At 45.7% G+C, this 12,763-nt stretch overlaps 1 protein-coding gene across 2 annotated transcripts in view; it reads right to left on the bottom strand.

Moving 5' to 3' along the window:
• The window catches only part of FNDC1 (fibronectin type III domain containing 1), an 87,650-nt gene that overhangs the window by 47,148 nt on the left and 27,739 nt on the right, over nucleotides 1-12,763 (bottom strand). For both annotated transcript variants that reach the window (XM_053592337.1, XM_053592338.1), the window contains one exon: nucleotides 109-315. In XM_053592337.1, coding sequence (XP_053448312.1) covers nucleotides 109-315 — 207 coding nt within the window. The remainder of the gene's footprint in view (nucleotides 1-108; nucleotides 316-12,763) is intronic.

The raw sequence follows: 12,763 nt of genomic DNA, 5'->3' as shown, positions 1-12,763 counted from the left end.
TCAATTTACAGGATTCTACTGTGTAATGTTGTATCATGAATGAGCTTCCAAAGACTGAAGTGATCACAAATCATCTAAACACTGAATGCCAATGAATATTAAACTCACCTAGCTTTTTAATTTCATGTGTCCGCTCGTCTCTGGTCAGTGGAACATAATTCATCTTCCGGCCGCTTTCTCCATAGCCCAGGAGGAAACCCTGAGATCTGCGTGGACTCTTGGCTCCAGACAGACGTGGAGCCTTCCACGCAACAGACAGCCTGTCGTCCGACGACCGGACACGCACACGCAAGGGCTTGTTGGGCACTTCCTTTTCTTAAGAGGACGTGACAGAGAGGCCATTAGACAGTGTACCATTGAGGTTTTACAATTCTATTAAGTATAAGAAGTCTCTTCAAACTCTGAGTTCAACAATTACCCATTTTTGGCAACTCATTCTAGGAAAAATATTTTTTCCCAAGGGTATCAACCCTCCATCCACCTGTTCCTCCCACATCTCATACCCAGAATTTAGAATGAAAACATTCTATTACTATGTTGGGAGTCTGCTGGCATGAAATCTTGGGTGTTGTACGAGGTCCCTTGTCATCTATCTCCTTTTGCCCCCTTAAAGCTAAAACCACATATTCTCTGGGAAGAGCTAAAGGCCAGTGTAAAAATACAGCAGAGACACATTATGTGCTCTTTATTTACTGTCCTCCAGAAAGCTTTTTCTCTGTACTGTGGAAAAGGTGGGCTGTCCTTTACAATGAACCACTGAGCTAAATGCCACATTTCTGTTTGGAGTCTTAATTTTTCTTCCATTTCTAAGTCTTGCTCCTTCAGACAAATCTTGGTCACGCGTGCCATCACTGCTATCCTCAGGGTATGTTTTCTTCTTGCTAAATTAACTGATTTTGAGAAATCCTCTTGCTAAACACATTACTCTCAAGAAAGCTCTCATTGTTAACTCTGTCACAGCAATGCATTCTGGCAGCCAATACTTTGCTTTTACGTCAAGTTAAGACCTAACACGTTTGGGACCATACGACCATGGCCTTGCCCACTTCTAACAGTAGACCACGTTCTAGCCTTCCTGCAGGATCCAGTTGAGCCCAGGGGCACTCTTTAATTGCATAAGGTAGTTACTTTCCAAGCATTCTTTCTCCTTTCCAAAAATTAGCATCAATTCTGACTAATTTTATTAGACTGCAAAATTCCCAGCTAAGCTAAGATTTCAACGCTAAGATATAAAAACAAAAACTAATATCATAAATTAGTATGAGCTTCAATAACACAGAAATAAGTAGCCACTGGAGATGGTTATTCTGAAATGCCAGACACCTGGTTCCAACATCCTGAATCAAACCAAAACAAATACCCACTTAGAGATTAGACGTAGTCACCTAATCAGTCCCTGGGTACCCCATTCCTAAAGGCTCCCTAAAGAACCCCATGTCATAGTCAACAAGCATTTTCCCCAATATGCTAAGTAGTCATGATTTCAAAGGTTTTAATTCAATAGCACAGCCCAGTAAAATGGACACATCTTCTGAGAACACACAGGAGGGCCTTCTTGAGTCAATTAAAAAATAAATGATTGAACAGAGATAGCATTCTCTGCCCTGGAGTCCTGTGCCAGTCTGGAAAGCTTCCTGGCCATGCACCTTAGAGATGTTACTGTCACCACAGGCCTTGGGGAGAGTTACAGGTCTCTGCTCCAAGACAGCTTCAGACTTGACAACCCCTGACACTCAACAATAAAATAGCGAGAAAAGGGGTAATAATAAAAAAGACCATTGCAATTTTTTGAAGTGATGGGATCTCTGAGGGGAAGGAAGTTCTTAGGACAAGAAGCTGGTCATAGATGGCACAAGTTTGTCACCTGAGGTGCCAGCCCTGGTGACAGCTGACACACACCAGGCCCACTAAACGTCAGCCACACAGCCCAAAGGGACAACAGCTGCCCGCTGGGACTGTCTGGTCTTCCCCCTTCCAGACTTTACTGTCTATCCACAACGCCCAGGGCCCAAGAGGAAGGCCAACCCCGCACTGCACCCATCACACTGCCTGTTTTACAAGGAATTTTACAGTTTGTGAAATGTTTGTTTGTGACGTGTTCTCTCATAGTTTATCTCAGCTATCCTTACCACAGCCCTAAAATAAGCAGGGTAGATTCTGTAACCCCAAGAGAAAACTGAGGCTCACAGAGGTGAAGCAGCTGACCCAAGGTCACATGGAGGTTAGAGTCAAGCAGGGACCTGCATTCAAACACTGGGATTCCAAGTCTGACCCCTTTCAACTATGCCCCTTCCATTTGAGCTCCCCCTGACCCCAAGTGCCTACCACCAACCTCCCAAGCTCTTCTGTTGATGGATGTGAAACAAAAGCTTTATACCTGAGGGGCTCCCTACAGAGGAGAACACCATGCCTTGCTCAGTAGGGGGTTACACAGAGTGACCTAGACAGTATCTCAGTGGGCAGCACGCGGACGTGAGGACTCTTGCCAAAGACTGCCAGAGGATAAATGTCCTCACGACAACAACGTGGAACTCATGTCTTGGTGAAAACCACAGAGTGAAGTGAGAATGTCATCCCCCCCAAACACAATAATCTCTCTTTCAAATTATTGTGTTTAGAAAAGTCAACCACATTTTTTTCATGTATTTTGAAAATGCCTTTAACACTCGAGGTGAGAGATATCATCAAAAATGTTTGCTAGATCGTCTGCTAATCCTCTTCGGGTTTTTTGTTTGTTTGTTTGTTTTTGAGACAAGGTCTCCCTCTGTCACCCAGACCAGAATGCAGAAGCATCATCCTAGCTCACTGCAACCTCAAACTCACACACTCCTGCCTCAGTCTCCCGAGTAGCTTGGGTAGCTAGGACAAGTGCGTGCCACCACACCTGGATAATTTTTTTTTTTATTTTTAGAGGTGGCATCTTGTCATGTTGCTCAAGCTAGTCTTGAATTCTTCAATTCCTGGCTTCAAGCAATCCTCTCAAAGTGCCAGGATTCCAGGAATGAGCCACCATGCCAGCCTGCTAATCCCCTTTTAAGTTGAAGTACATGTTAAGAAAACTATCCATATGGTTCAAATTCATTCGCAATTAAATTACTTAAGTGTTTTCTCTAAGTTGTATGTGATAGCCTCACCAAAGCCTTCTGAAATTTTCTAATAAATCTCTGAAAGTCTTTTATCTTGAAAACAGAAAGTCATAACTGCCATGAGTAATGGAGCTCACATCCTCCAGTGCTGACTATATTTCAAACCGGGCAGAACACATTCCCTCGATTGCTCCTGATCAGCTCACTCGGGTAAATCGTACTCAGAACTGGCTGATGAGAGAAGGCCTGCAGCAATTAACCATACATCACCCACTTGGCACATAAGCTGGGCGAAGCAATCGTCTGATTGCAAGAAAGACCAGGAAGCCAGACAGGATTAGAACATTTCTGATTTATATCATGAGCTCTGCAAATTGTCAAATAGCTTTAAATTGTACGGAATCAAAATCTGTTCTTTTCACAAAGAAAAAAAATCCAAAATTCAACACGATGTTTTGCCCACTTAAAATTGTACGCTAATTAAACTGGTTAGCTTCTGAACTGAGCTTACACAGGCTCTAAAGCAGTGGTTCTCAACTTTCCTAATACTGCGACCCTTTAATACAGTGCCTCATGCTGTGGTGACCCCCAACCATAAAATTATTTTCGTTGCTACTTCATAACTGTAATTTTGCTACTGTTATGAATCATAATGTAAATACCTAATATGCAGGAGACCCCCAAAGGGATCGCAACCCACAGGTTGAGAACTGCTGCTCTAAAGTCAAAGTCTGAATCAAATCTCTTACTTACTGGCTATGTGACTTTTCAAATTCTTCCCAAACTTCTACTTCTTCTATAAAAGAGTGCACAGCGTACCAGGTTTTGTGACGTAACCATGCACAGCACTCAGTGCTGTCCCCAGCACATACTGTGTTAAGCATACTAGTTAGATTTGCAGCCATGACAAAAATGAAATCTCTCACTCATTAGATTCCCTACCTGAGTGGGCAGACGCCTTCAGGGAGGGAGCCACGAGTGTATCACAGAGCTTACCGCGATGCCTTGCCCACGGGGCACTAAGGAAAGTGTTCAATGAACCAGATGTGAGCAAAAGACAGAACTTGTTGCCAAACACCCTTTACATTGAACATCTTTTCAAATACAAGGCTGTCCCTAACCAGATGACTTTTCTTGCACCACGAACTGAACGCATTATTCGTCACCTTCACTGACGTTTAACAATCATCTGTTACTCTAAGGCTCACTCTTCTCTGGTGCAAAGCATGTATACTTTCTGCTGTCTGGTGATCGCTTTTTCTTGGTCCAAGTCTTGGCTGGCAGGGCTTCTTACTGTCCAGCAGAACATGAGGAATTATTTGCACCACAGCTGTGATGAGGCCATGGTTTGTCTGGTTTGTCCAGTTACCAATCTGACGCCCCAGTGCTGTCCGGTGCCTTCACAAAGATGGCCCTGATCCTGTGGCCTGAAAGAGCAGGCCTGCGTGTTCACCTCAGGCAGCTGCCCACCACCCCCAAACATCAGCCCTCAGTGGAGCTGTGGACACTGACTCGGGAGGGAGGGAGTCCGGCCATCTGCGCCAGATCCCAGTGTGCACGGGGAGCTCCTGAGGGCTGTGAAAACGCACCCTAGTCTCCCGCCTCCCCCAGGACCAGGTGAGATGCCAGGCCTCTGCGTGCTCCTGAGAGGTACGCATGATACGGAAGAGACAGTAGTCTGGAAGAAGAAGGAAGGGGAGGGACAATGTGCTGGGGGCAGTGAAGGCCAGCTGAAACCTCTGGGATGGGGTGGGTGTCTGCTCCACTGGCCACACTCTGCACCTGATTCCCCTGACCGCAGCCAGGCCCAGGCCCCGTGTGCCTGACATCTCCAAGGTGAGCCAGCTGAGCAAAGGCCTTGCCAACCTGCGTCTGCCACAGGCCCGTCCTTCCTAGTTAAGTTCTGACACATCATCTTCCTGAGAGACCTTTGAGAACTGATTCACAAAACTCATCTTCTGCACATCCGGTATCTGCAGTGCTTACTCTGAAGTCTCTCTTTGATGCCATATTTTCCTCTCCAATAAATAACTTCAATTCTCCTAAATATTTACTTAATGAGTTTTTGTAATATTCAGACAGGTCCAGCTACTAACAATAAGAAGGAGAAAGGGAATCTTACGTCTTTATTTCGGAAAAGTGTCTGTCAGCGAGCTGCCATCCTCAGTATTAATTGGGCCTACCAAGGTACAAGGCACGTTGCATACATTTTCACAATGACGGCTAACGACAGATTTATAAACAGAAAATTAGGATCAGGAAGGGTAAGGGGAATTGTCAGCCCCAGACAGCAGTCAGCGCTGCGCAGGGACCGGACCTGCAGCCCCAGCTCTCCCCACCTCTCCCCACCAGGAGCTCGCAGAGGTCACAGAGGTGGCAGAGTTGGTGTCCCCTGCAGCCGCATGGGGCATGAGCGCAGAGCCAGCTCTGGGAGAAGGGCCTCTTGGTGTCTCCCCAGCATTTCTGGTGAAGGATCCAGTATGCAACTCCAGGAACCCCACCCAGGACACTCGAGCACACCCCCTCACAGGACATGTCAGCAAACTCCCGAGGACATGGTTGATCTTCAGGGGAGGTCCGAGCCAACTGTCCCATCAGGAGCCTACTCACTGCACTATTCCCCTTAACTCACAAGTGGGCCTAGTGCTCAGAGGAAAGACCCTCTAATGAAGAGCGAGGACCTGGCCAGCCCCACCAGGGGCCTGGCAGCCGACTTGTCCTGGGCAGCAGAGAGCAACGCAGAGAGAATTAGCACAACCTGGGCATATCCCGAGCCCTTTGGAGCTGCTGGCCGAGCGCCCTTCAGCCCCTGGCTGGAGTAAGCAAATCCTTACTGTGTTTTCAGGGGCTGACAAAAGAGAGAAGGTCTTAAAAGAAAAAAAGCATGAAAAGAGAAAAGAAAACAAAAGGCAAAAAAGAACCTTGACCTCCCCTGAGCTAATCAATGCCAAGTATGGTAATGTTACAGCCTGTGGAAGCCCAAAGAGCCCTTACAACGCATTTAATCTAACTTTTGAAACAAAGCAAACAACCTAAGGGTCTTCAGTTCAAGACTTCAGCTGCCCAGAGCAAGTGTCCAGCATCCTGTATTCCGGAGACCCCACCTTCCTGCTGTCTAGATCCCACATGATGTCCAGTATCATCACACGGGGAAGCATGTACAGGCCATGCTACTGGACACAGAATCAAGAAAGGGACGTGTCCTCAGAGGGGCTGCCAGCATGTGTGTGGCCAGGCATGGTACTCGGAATCCAGCAGGACTGTCTTGAATAGGGAACAAATCCTTCATGCCATCCAGGGACCACTTGGTCTCCACCAGTTTTCTTTGTCTGTTTCACAGAACATGTGCTGGGTCTTGTTAGCACCTAACAAAGTTTTCCTCAGATTTTTAGTCAAGTTTACCTAATAGTAAAGAGAATGAACACCATTCCAGAAGCACAGCAATCTTAATTTTTATCTCAAAATTGCCATGGAATTTTGTAGACTACTCCATAATATTTTGGTGGGTGTGCTTGTTTTAAAATAAAAGGTAACATGAATTGATGAGGATTCTACAGGAGAAGCTGTATCCCTCTTCGAAGGTGTCACACTCCCAGGCCTGCCAACCCCCCACCCCCACCCTTTTTTGCAGTTTTTTGGCTGGGGCTGGGTTTGAACCCGCCACCTCCGGTATATGGGGCCAGCGCCCTACTCCTTTGAGCCACAGGCACTGCCCAGCCTGCCCTCTTTTTCTCACAGACATTCAAAGAAAAGCCTGAGGTGGGTATCAGTCAGAAAGTGGCATCTGGGCTCCAAAATATGCAGTTCTAATAAACTGCTGCAGGTTCTTCCAGGAGGGGAAAACAAGTCAGCAAATACCTCCTGTGAGGTCAGGCAGGCGGAGACGGCCCATCTCTCCAGCTCCCCAGAGACCCAGACCTCATGCTGGGAGTGGCCGTTCACCTGCCTCTGAGACAAGCACTCATCTGACCTCCTAAGAGAGGGCCTTTCAGGGACACATGGGTTAGAAGAAAACTGCCCTGACATACCACAAAATGTTGGTTTCAGTCCCACTGTAGGAGAAGGCTGCTCACACTGTCACCTATTCCCATCAGCGAGATCACCCCCTTCCCTGGCATTGTTGGGGAAGGGTTGGAAGCCCTGAGGCTTTCAACCCTCCCAAGGACTTCTGGCTAAATGAAGTCAAACAGCTCCACACACAAACTGCTTACCACTTCTTTATTACTCAAGAACAGCTGTACGATTGGTGAAGTCTAACCACATGCCCTCATGAGAGGTGGCTTTGAAACGAGCACTGGGATAAAGAGAGCTGAGCCCCCGGATGCAGGTGCCGGTCACAGGCCTTGTGCCTTCAGATCTGTCTGTGCAAGCCCCTCGTTGTCACGGACCAGCCAGCCTGAGGAATTCCAACCCCAAACCTTTGTCTTTCCCCAGCCCCTCAAAGTAGGAAAAGGCAAGAAATGGGACCTCTGATTAATGGCAGAGCCAGCACACCTCTGATTAATGGCAGAGCCATCATGTGGCCAGCAAACTGGCATACCAGGACCCTGCCCCTAGAAGAATCATGCTGAACTAGACAAGGTGACCCTGATCCTCTTAGGCACCTCAGCATCCCTCAGAGCCCTTGTTAATGCCACTCCTCTGCCACGGTGCGGCCCCGAGCCCCTACTGTGCAACTGTCCCGGGCTCTTCAGATACAAAGATGAGGAAATCAAAGCTCCGCCCAGGCCATGAACCAGAAACTTCTTCCCTGCAAACTGCATACGTAATGAAATTCATAATCAATGAGAAAATAATGCCACAGGCATTATTATAATTCCCCACTGACCAAAGACTTGCTCGAAAACTGGTGTGTGAAAAGAAGACAGTCTTTGATTCACAATTAATCCCATAATTTTGAATTGGGGTACACTTTACACACAAATCTGGTGCAGAGCAGCCCCCCATATGACTGCAGTACTACGGGCCCTGATTTGCCTGTTAGTTTACGATGCTGACACTTTTAACCCAGCCTGCCAATGACACAAGTCAGTTTAAATAACCAAACGTGGCCAACTCTGTTGACTCATTTGGCAGGATTCTTGCTATTGCAAAGAGAGGAGGGGAGGGCACCCTGACAAGGGGCCATTTGGAGAGGTACTTCCCAGAATATCACTGGACATGATTCTTAATTCTGTGCACCTTCTGTGTGTTCAGGTTCAAAACACAGAAATTACAATTCAGTGTTTCTTTCTTCACTAATACAAGTTTTGGATGTGCAGACCTAAAACATTCAAAGTCGGTACAGCAAGTGGAAAACCGTCATTTGTCCTCAATATAAATGGTCTCCAACTGCTCACGACCCTTAGCATCATTCATTAGAAGTGGCAGAGTCGGTCCACTTTGCATCATACATACAAGAATTTTCAAAGCTGAAAGGAACCTTAGAACCTTCTAAAGAACTTTAGAACCAAAGAAAGTTCTTAGAAAGGGATGCAGAACCTTCTAGTTAAGCCTTATCATTTCCCAGCTGAGAAGTCCCAGGTGCTGAGAAGACAGGGGCTTCTGCCGCCTGTGTGCCAGTGGTGGCCTGAGCCCGGGACCCAGCCAGGCGTTTGGAGATGAGCAGTGGTGAGACCACAGTTTGGTGGGTGAATTATGCTCTTAAGTCAACAGATTAGGGGAAGAGCCATCTCAAGACAGTAGGCTTAGAGTTTTTAACTTCCATATCAAACGTACTTAAATAAACAAACTGACTAGAAAATATACCTGAAAATTTGTGCTTGTTTTGATAAAATACTGATAGAAAAGACCAAAATGCATGCTTTAGGCATCCGTGTCTCAAAACCTGGAGGTATTTCCCATGAAAGGAGTGCAAGGTAAGAAAGTAAAGATGCTAAACTCTGGTTTTTCATGAGTTTGCAGTTTCATTGTTTTAGGGTCAAATTATTTGGTCGACAGCAGGTGTCAACTTTTTAGCCAGGCACTGGGAGGGGTCCAAAGATGAATCAGACCCCAGACCTCCCTATGGTTCAATCCTTCTTTCAAAGATGCTCATATATAAAAAGAAGTACTTAATGTACTTGTTTTTAATCTTTTCTTGTACATTTTGTTTCTTATGCATTTTAAGAAATATTTCACATCATAAAAAAAAAAAAAAAAAAAAAAGATGCTCATATATATGGCTCAGCCTTAAAGAGAAGCTGACAACAGCCTTCCACCACAGCCTGGGAGAGGAAAGGGAGCAGTGACGTTTAGAAGTCAGGAGAAGGAAGACGAGGGATGACAGTGAAACTTCCTCTCTGCAGAGAAGAAGGAAGCAAGGTCACTTGCTAGAAGTGAGGGGAATCCAGGCCAAGAAAGGAGCTGCAGCACGTGGAAACACCTTGGACTGGCCATCGTGGGAGGGAGAAAGGAAACTGAGTCAGTACTAACAGAATGATCACCAGGCAGCATGGAAGACCCGGATAAGTGAGAAAACCCACTCTGGTGAGTTTTAATATTTCAGATCAGCTCGGTTCCAACACGTTGGGGGCGGGGGTGACAGGGCACCGAGCAGGCCAGAGAGGCAGCTCAAAGATGGGGCTGGCCTGCAGGAGTGTAGTCGGGATGATGGGGTCCAGATGAAGAAGCAGCAAGCAGGGGCTGGGTGGACCTTGCAACTGGACAGGGTGTACAGGTCCAAAGCCTGAAAAGGCCTGAGAGCAAGCTTATGGCCCGAGAGCATTGAAAGAGGGAAATGATAGTCATCAAACAGGGAATCCCAGGATCCCAGATTTGGGAAGGGAGCAGCTGTGTCTCTAACTCCCACTCTATGAGAGGAGCTGGCAGTTAAAAACCAGGAGGTGAGAACATCCAATGGGCTGTCGTCATGGATGTCTGGAGTGGAGAGACACTACATGCCAAGTGCCACCTGCTACTGGACCTAAGGAGCAACCTGGAGGTCGGGGGGTGGCTGTAAGAAGAAAGGAACAGTGAGAGCACAGGTGAGTATCACGCCAGCATTGGCTGCAAATGCCGAGGGGCAACTGTGAGCCCAGTGCTGAACTTGAGTCCAAGCTGCTATTTTAACTGTCCAAACAATGAGCAAGCTTCACCAACTATAACATAAACAAAATAAAAGACACAAACCAGACTTCGATTTTAGTCCTACTTTAGAGTCCAGAGCTTGAGACAAAAGACTAAATTTTTAGAAAACCCTAAAAATTATTAAATAGATACAATGACAGGCAGAGCTGAAATAAACCAAAACTAACACTGTTTTCCAGATGAAGAGTTTAGTGAAAGCTCTCAGCCCAGTCGAGAGCCCTTGACTGGTTGGTAGCAGAGTTGGAATGTGTCTGCGTCCCAAGCCCCAGTGTGTCTCTGTCCTGACCTGGGGGCCAGTTACCCAGATCCATCTGCAGGAAAAAGCTAAGACACCTCACAGAAAAGGAGTCTGCAAAAAAGCTAAATAATAGCCTTCCAGTAAGTGGACAGATGTGTGACATGTCTTCCCCGGTGACTGGATAGGATGACATGGGTTCGTATCCCAACAAGAGAGGTTCTACTTTAAAGACAAAGGCCACCTCCAGACTGAGAGATACGAGATGAGTTACATGACAGGAAGCCAAAGCTTCCAGCCTGGAGTGGCATTTTTGCTCAGTCCTGTCATTTTCTGAGTCCTAAGAGTATTTGTGCCTGGATGAATGACCAGTCTGAGGATCACATAAGTCCTGCCCAACACCTAGGACCCTCTGGCATGTTCCTCCTTTTCCTCCTGTGGCTTCAACCTCTGTGGTCTCAGCTTGGTGCCACCATCACAGACCTCCCGGTCTCCCAAAGCCTCACCCCGCCTGCTTATTCTGTGTATCATGGCGCTGTTTATTTTTTGAATAATATATGATTACATTATTATGGCTTTATTGATTACATTATGAGCTTTATTGCGTTCCCACAAAATTCATATATTGAGTTTCTAACCCAGAACCTCCGATGTGTCTTTATTTGGAGATAGGGCCTTTGAAGAAGGGATTGAGTTAAAATGAAGCCATTGGGACAGACCCTAATCCACTCTGACTGGGGTCCTTATGAAAAGAGATTAATACACAGGAGACAGCAGGTGTGCACAAGAACAGAGAAAAGACCCCGTGAGAAAGAACAGAGAAAGACCAGTGGGAAGGCGTCACCTGCAGACCAGGAGAGAGGCCTCAGCAGAAACCAAACCTTGCTTTGGACTTCTAGACTCTAAAACCATGAGAAAAAAAAAAATGTGGTTGTTTAAACCACTCAGTGTATGGTATTTTACAGCAGTCCCAGCAAACTAAAAAATTATTTTTTGCTTACATGTTTGTTGTCTTTCTTTTCCATTAGAATCTAAGTCTCACTAAGGTAAGCCCTTGTCTATCTTGCACCCCTGGCACCAAGACCTATCCCAGAATGAACGAACTAATTAAAGGCCTATATTTTTAGGTAAATAATTCCATTGAGATAGATCTAAGCCACTAAAAGAAAACCTTCTGAAATTTGAAATGAAACCATTGTTTCCAGCAGCATAAAGGAATGGATTTTCTGCTGGTTTAAAATAAAACACGGGAAGAACATGAGCTGCCCAACATCAGAGTGCTAAAGGAACCCCTTTGGGCCTCATGCCAGGCACGGGTGCTACTTTATGAAGCTTTAAGGGCAAATCCCTTCTTATGAACAGAGATGGAATTCTGAACACTTGTTTTGTTTGAGAAGAATATCATCTATTTAACCATTTCTCAATAATAGCAGCGTATTTCCCAAGCCTCACAAAAGGGTATAGATACATTATCAATAACTTCTCATAAGTTGGTTTTTTTTTTTCTTTTTCCTGGGGCATTTCAACCTGGTCTGTGCATACTGGATATTCATGAGTTTTTTTAAGTTCTGCTTTATATCATATGCTGTAACTGGTTTCAGCCAGCAATTTCTTCTAGTGCCCTTTTCATACATGACAGATGGAGCATCATACATTATAGCAGAGTATTTTGGCACTAAGGCCTGCAGAGGCTTCTGCAGAGAGGTTAAATAACCTCACAGAACATAAAACCAATAAAGAGCTAGAACATGATTATCTCTGATCCCTCAGCCCCAGGATTTCTGCTTGCTCCCTGAGAAAGGTGTCACAAACACACACATACATACACATGTTTCCATCAAAGAAAGCATAAGAAATTATTTATGAAAAAGTTAAAAAACTACTTGTTCTAAAACTACCATTATGCAGAACACTTTACCAGGAAGAATATAAAAACAAAATGGTCATTTAAAACACAAAATGTAAGGTTCAAACACAAGGCACAAACATCCACCGGTAAAAGGTTCACGTGTGTCTGTTCACCTGCGTGCCTTCCGGGGTTAACAAGCACACTTTTCTGAGTGTGCTAACTTCTTGATCATTTTACTGTCACTGTTCACCACCATTTGAGCCGGCCTCAGCTCTTCCCCCACCCACCGGTGCACCTCCTACTTCACCTCTTCCTCGACGGCATGATCCCTAGGCCCCTCCTTGCTCTTACTTCCCCCTTCCAACTTCCACTCTCTCTTCTCGAATCACCTACAAGACATTTCAACTCCATGGCCACTTTAAGTCCAGTGCATTTGAACAAGAACACATCACCTCTCCCCCAAAGCCAGTTTCCTTTTCTGATTGTTTTGTTTTTCTACTTTTTTCACATAGTAGGGACTTTGAA

Source organism: Nycticebus coucang, chromosome 5 (genome assembly GCF_027406575.1).
Source record: "Nycticebus coucang isolate mNycCou1 chromosome 5, mNycCou1.pri, whole genome shotgun sequence".
In the NCBI taxonomy this organism is placed as follows: domain Eukaryota; kingdom Metazoa; phylum Chordata; class Mammalia; order Primates; family Lorisidae; genus Nycticebus; species Nycticebus coucang.
This window is presented reverse-complemented; position numbering and strand designations above follow the sequence as displayed.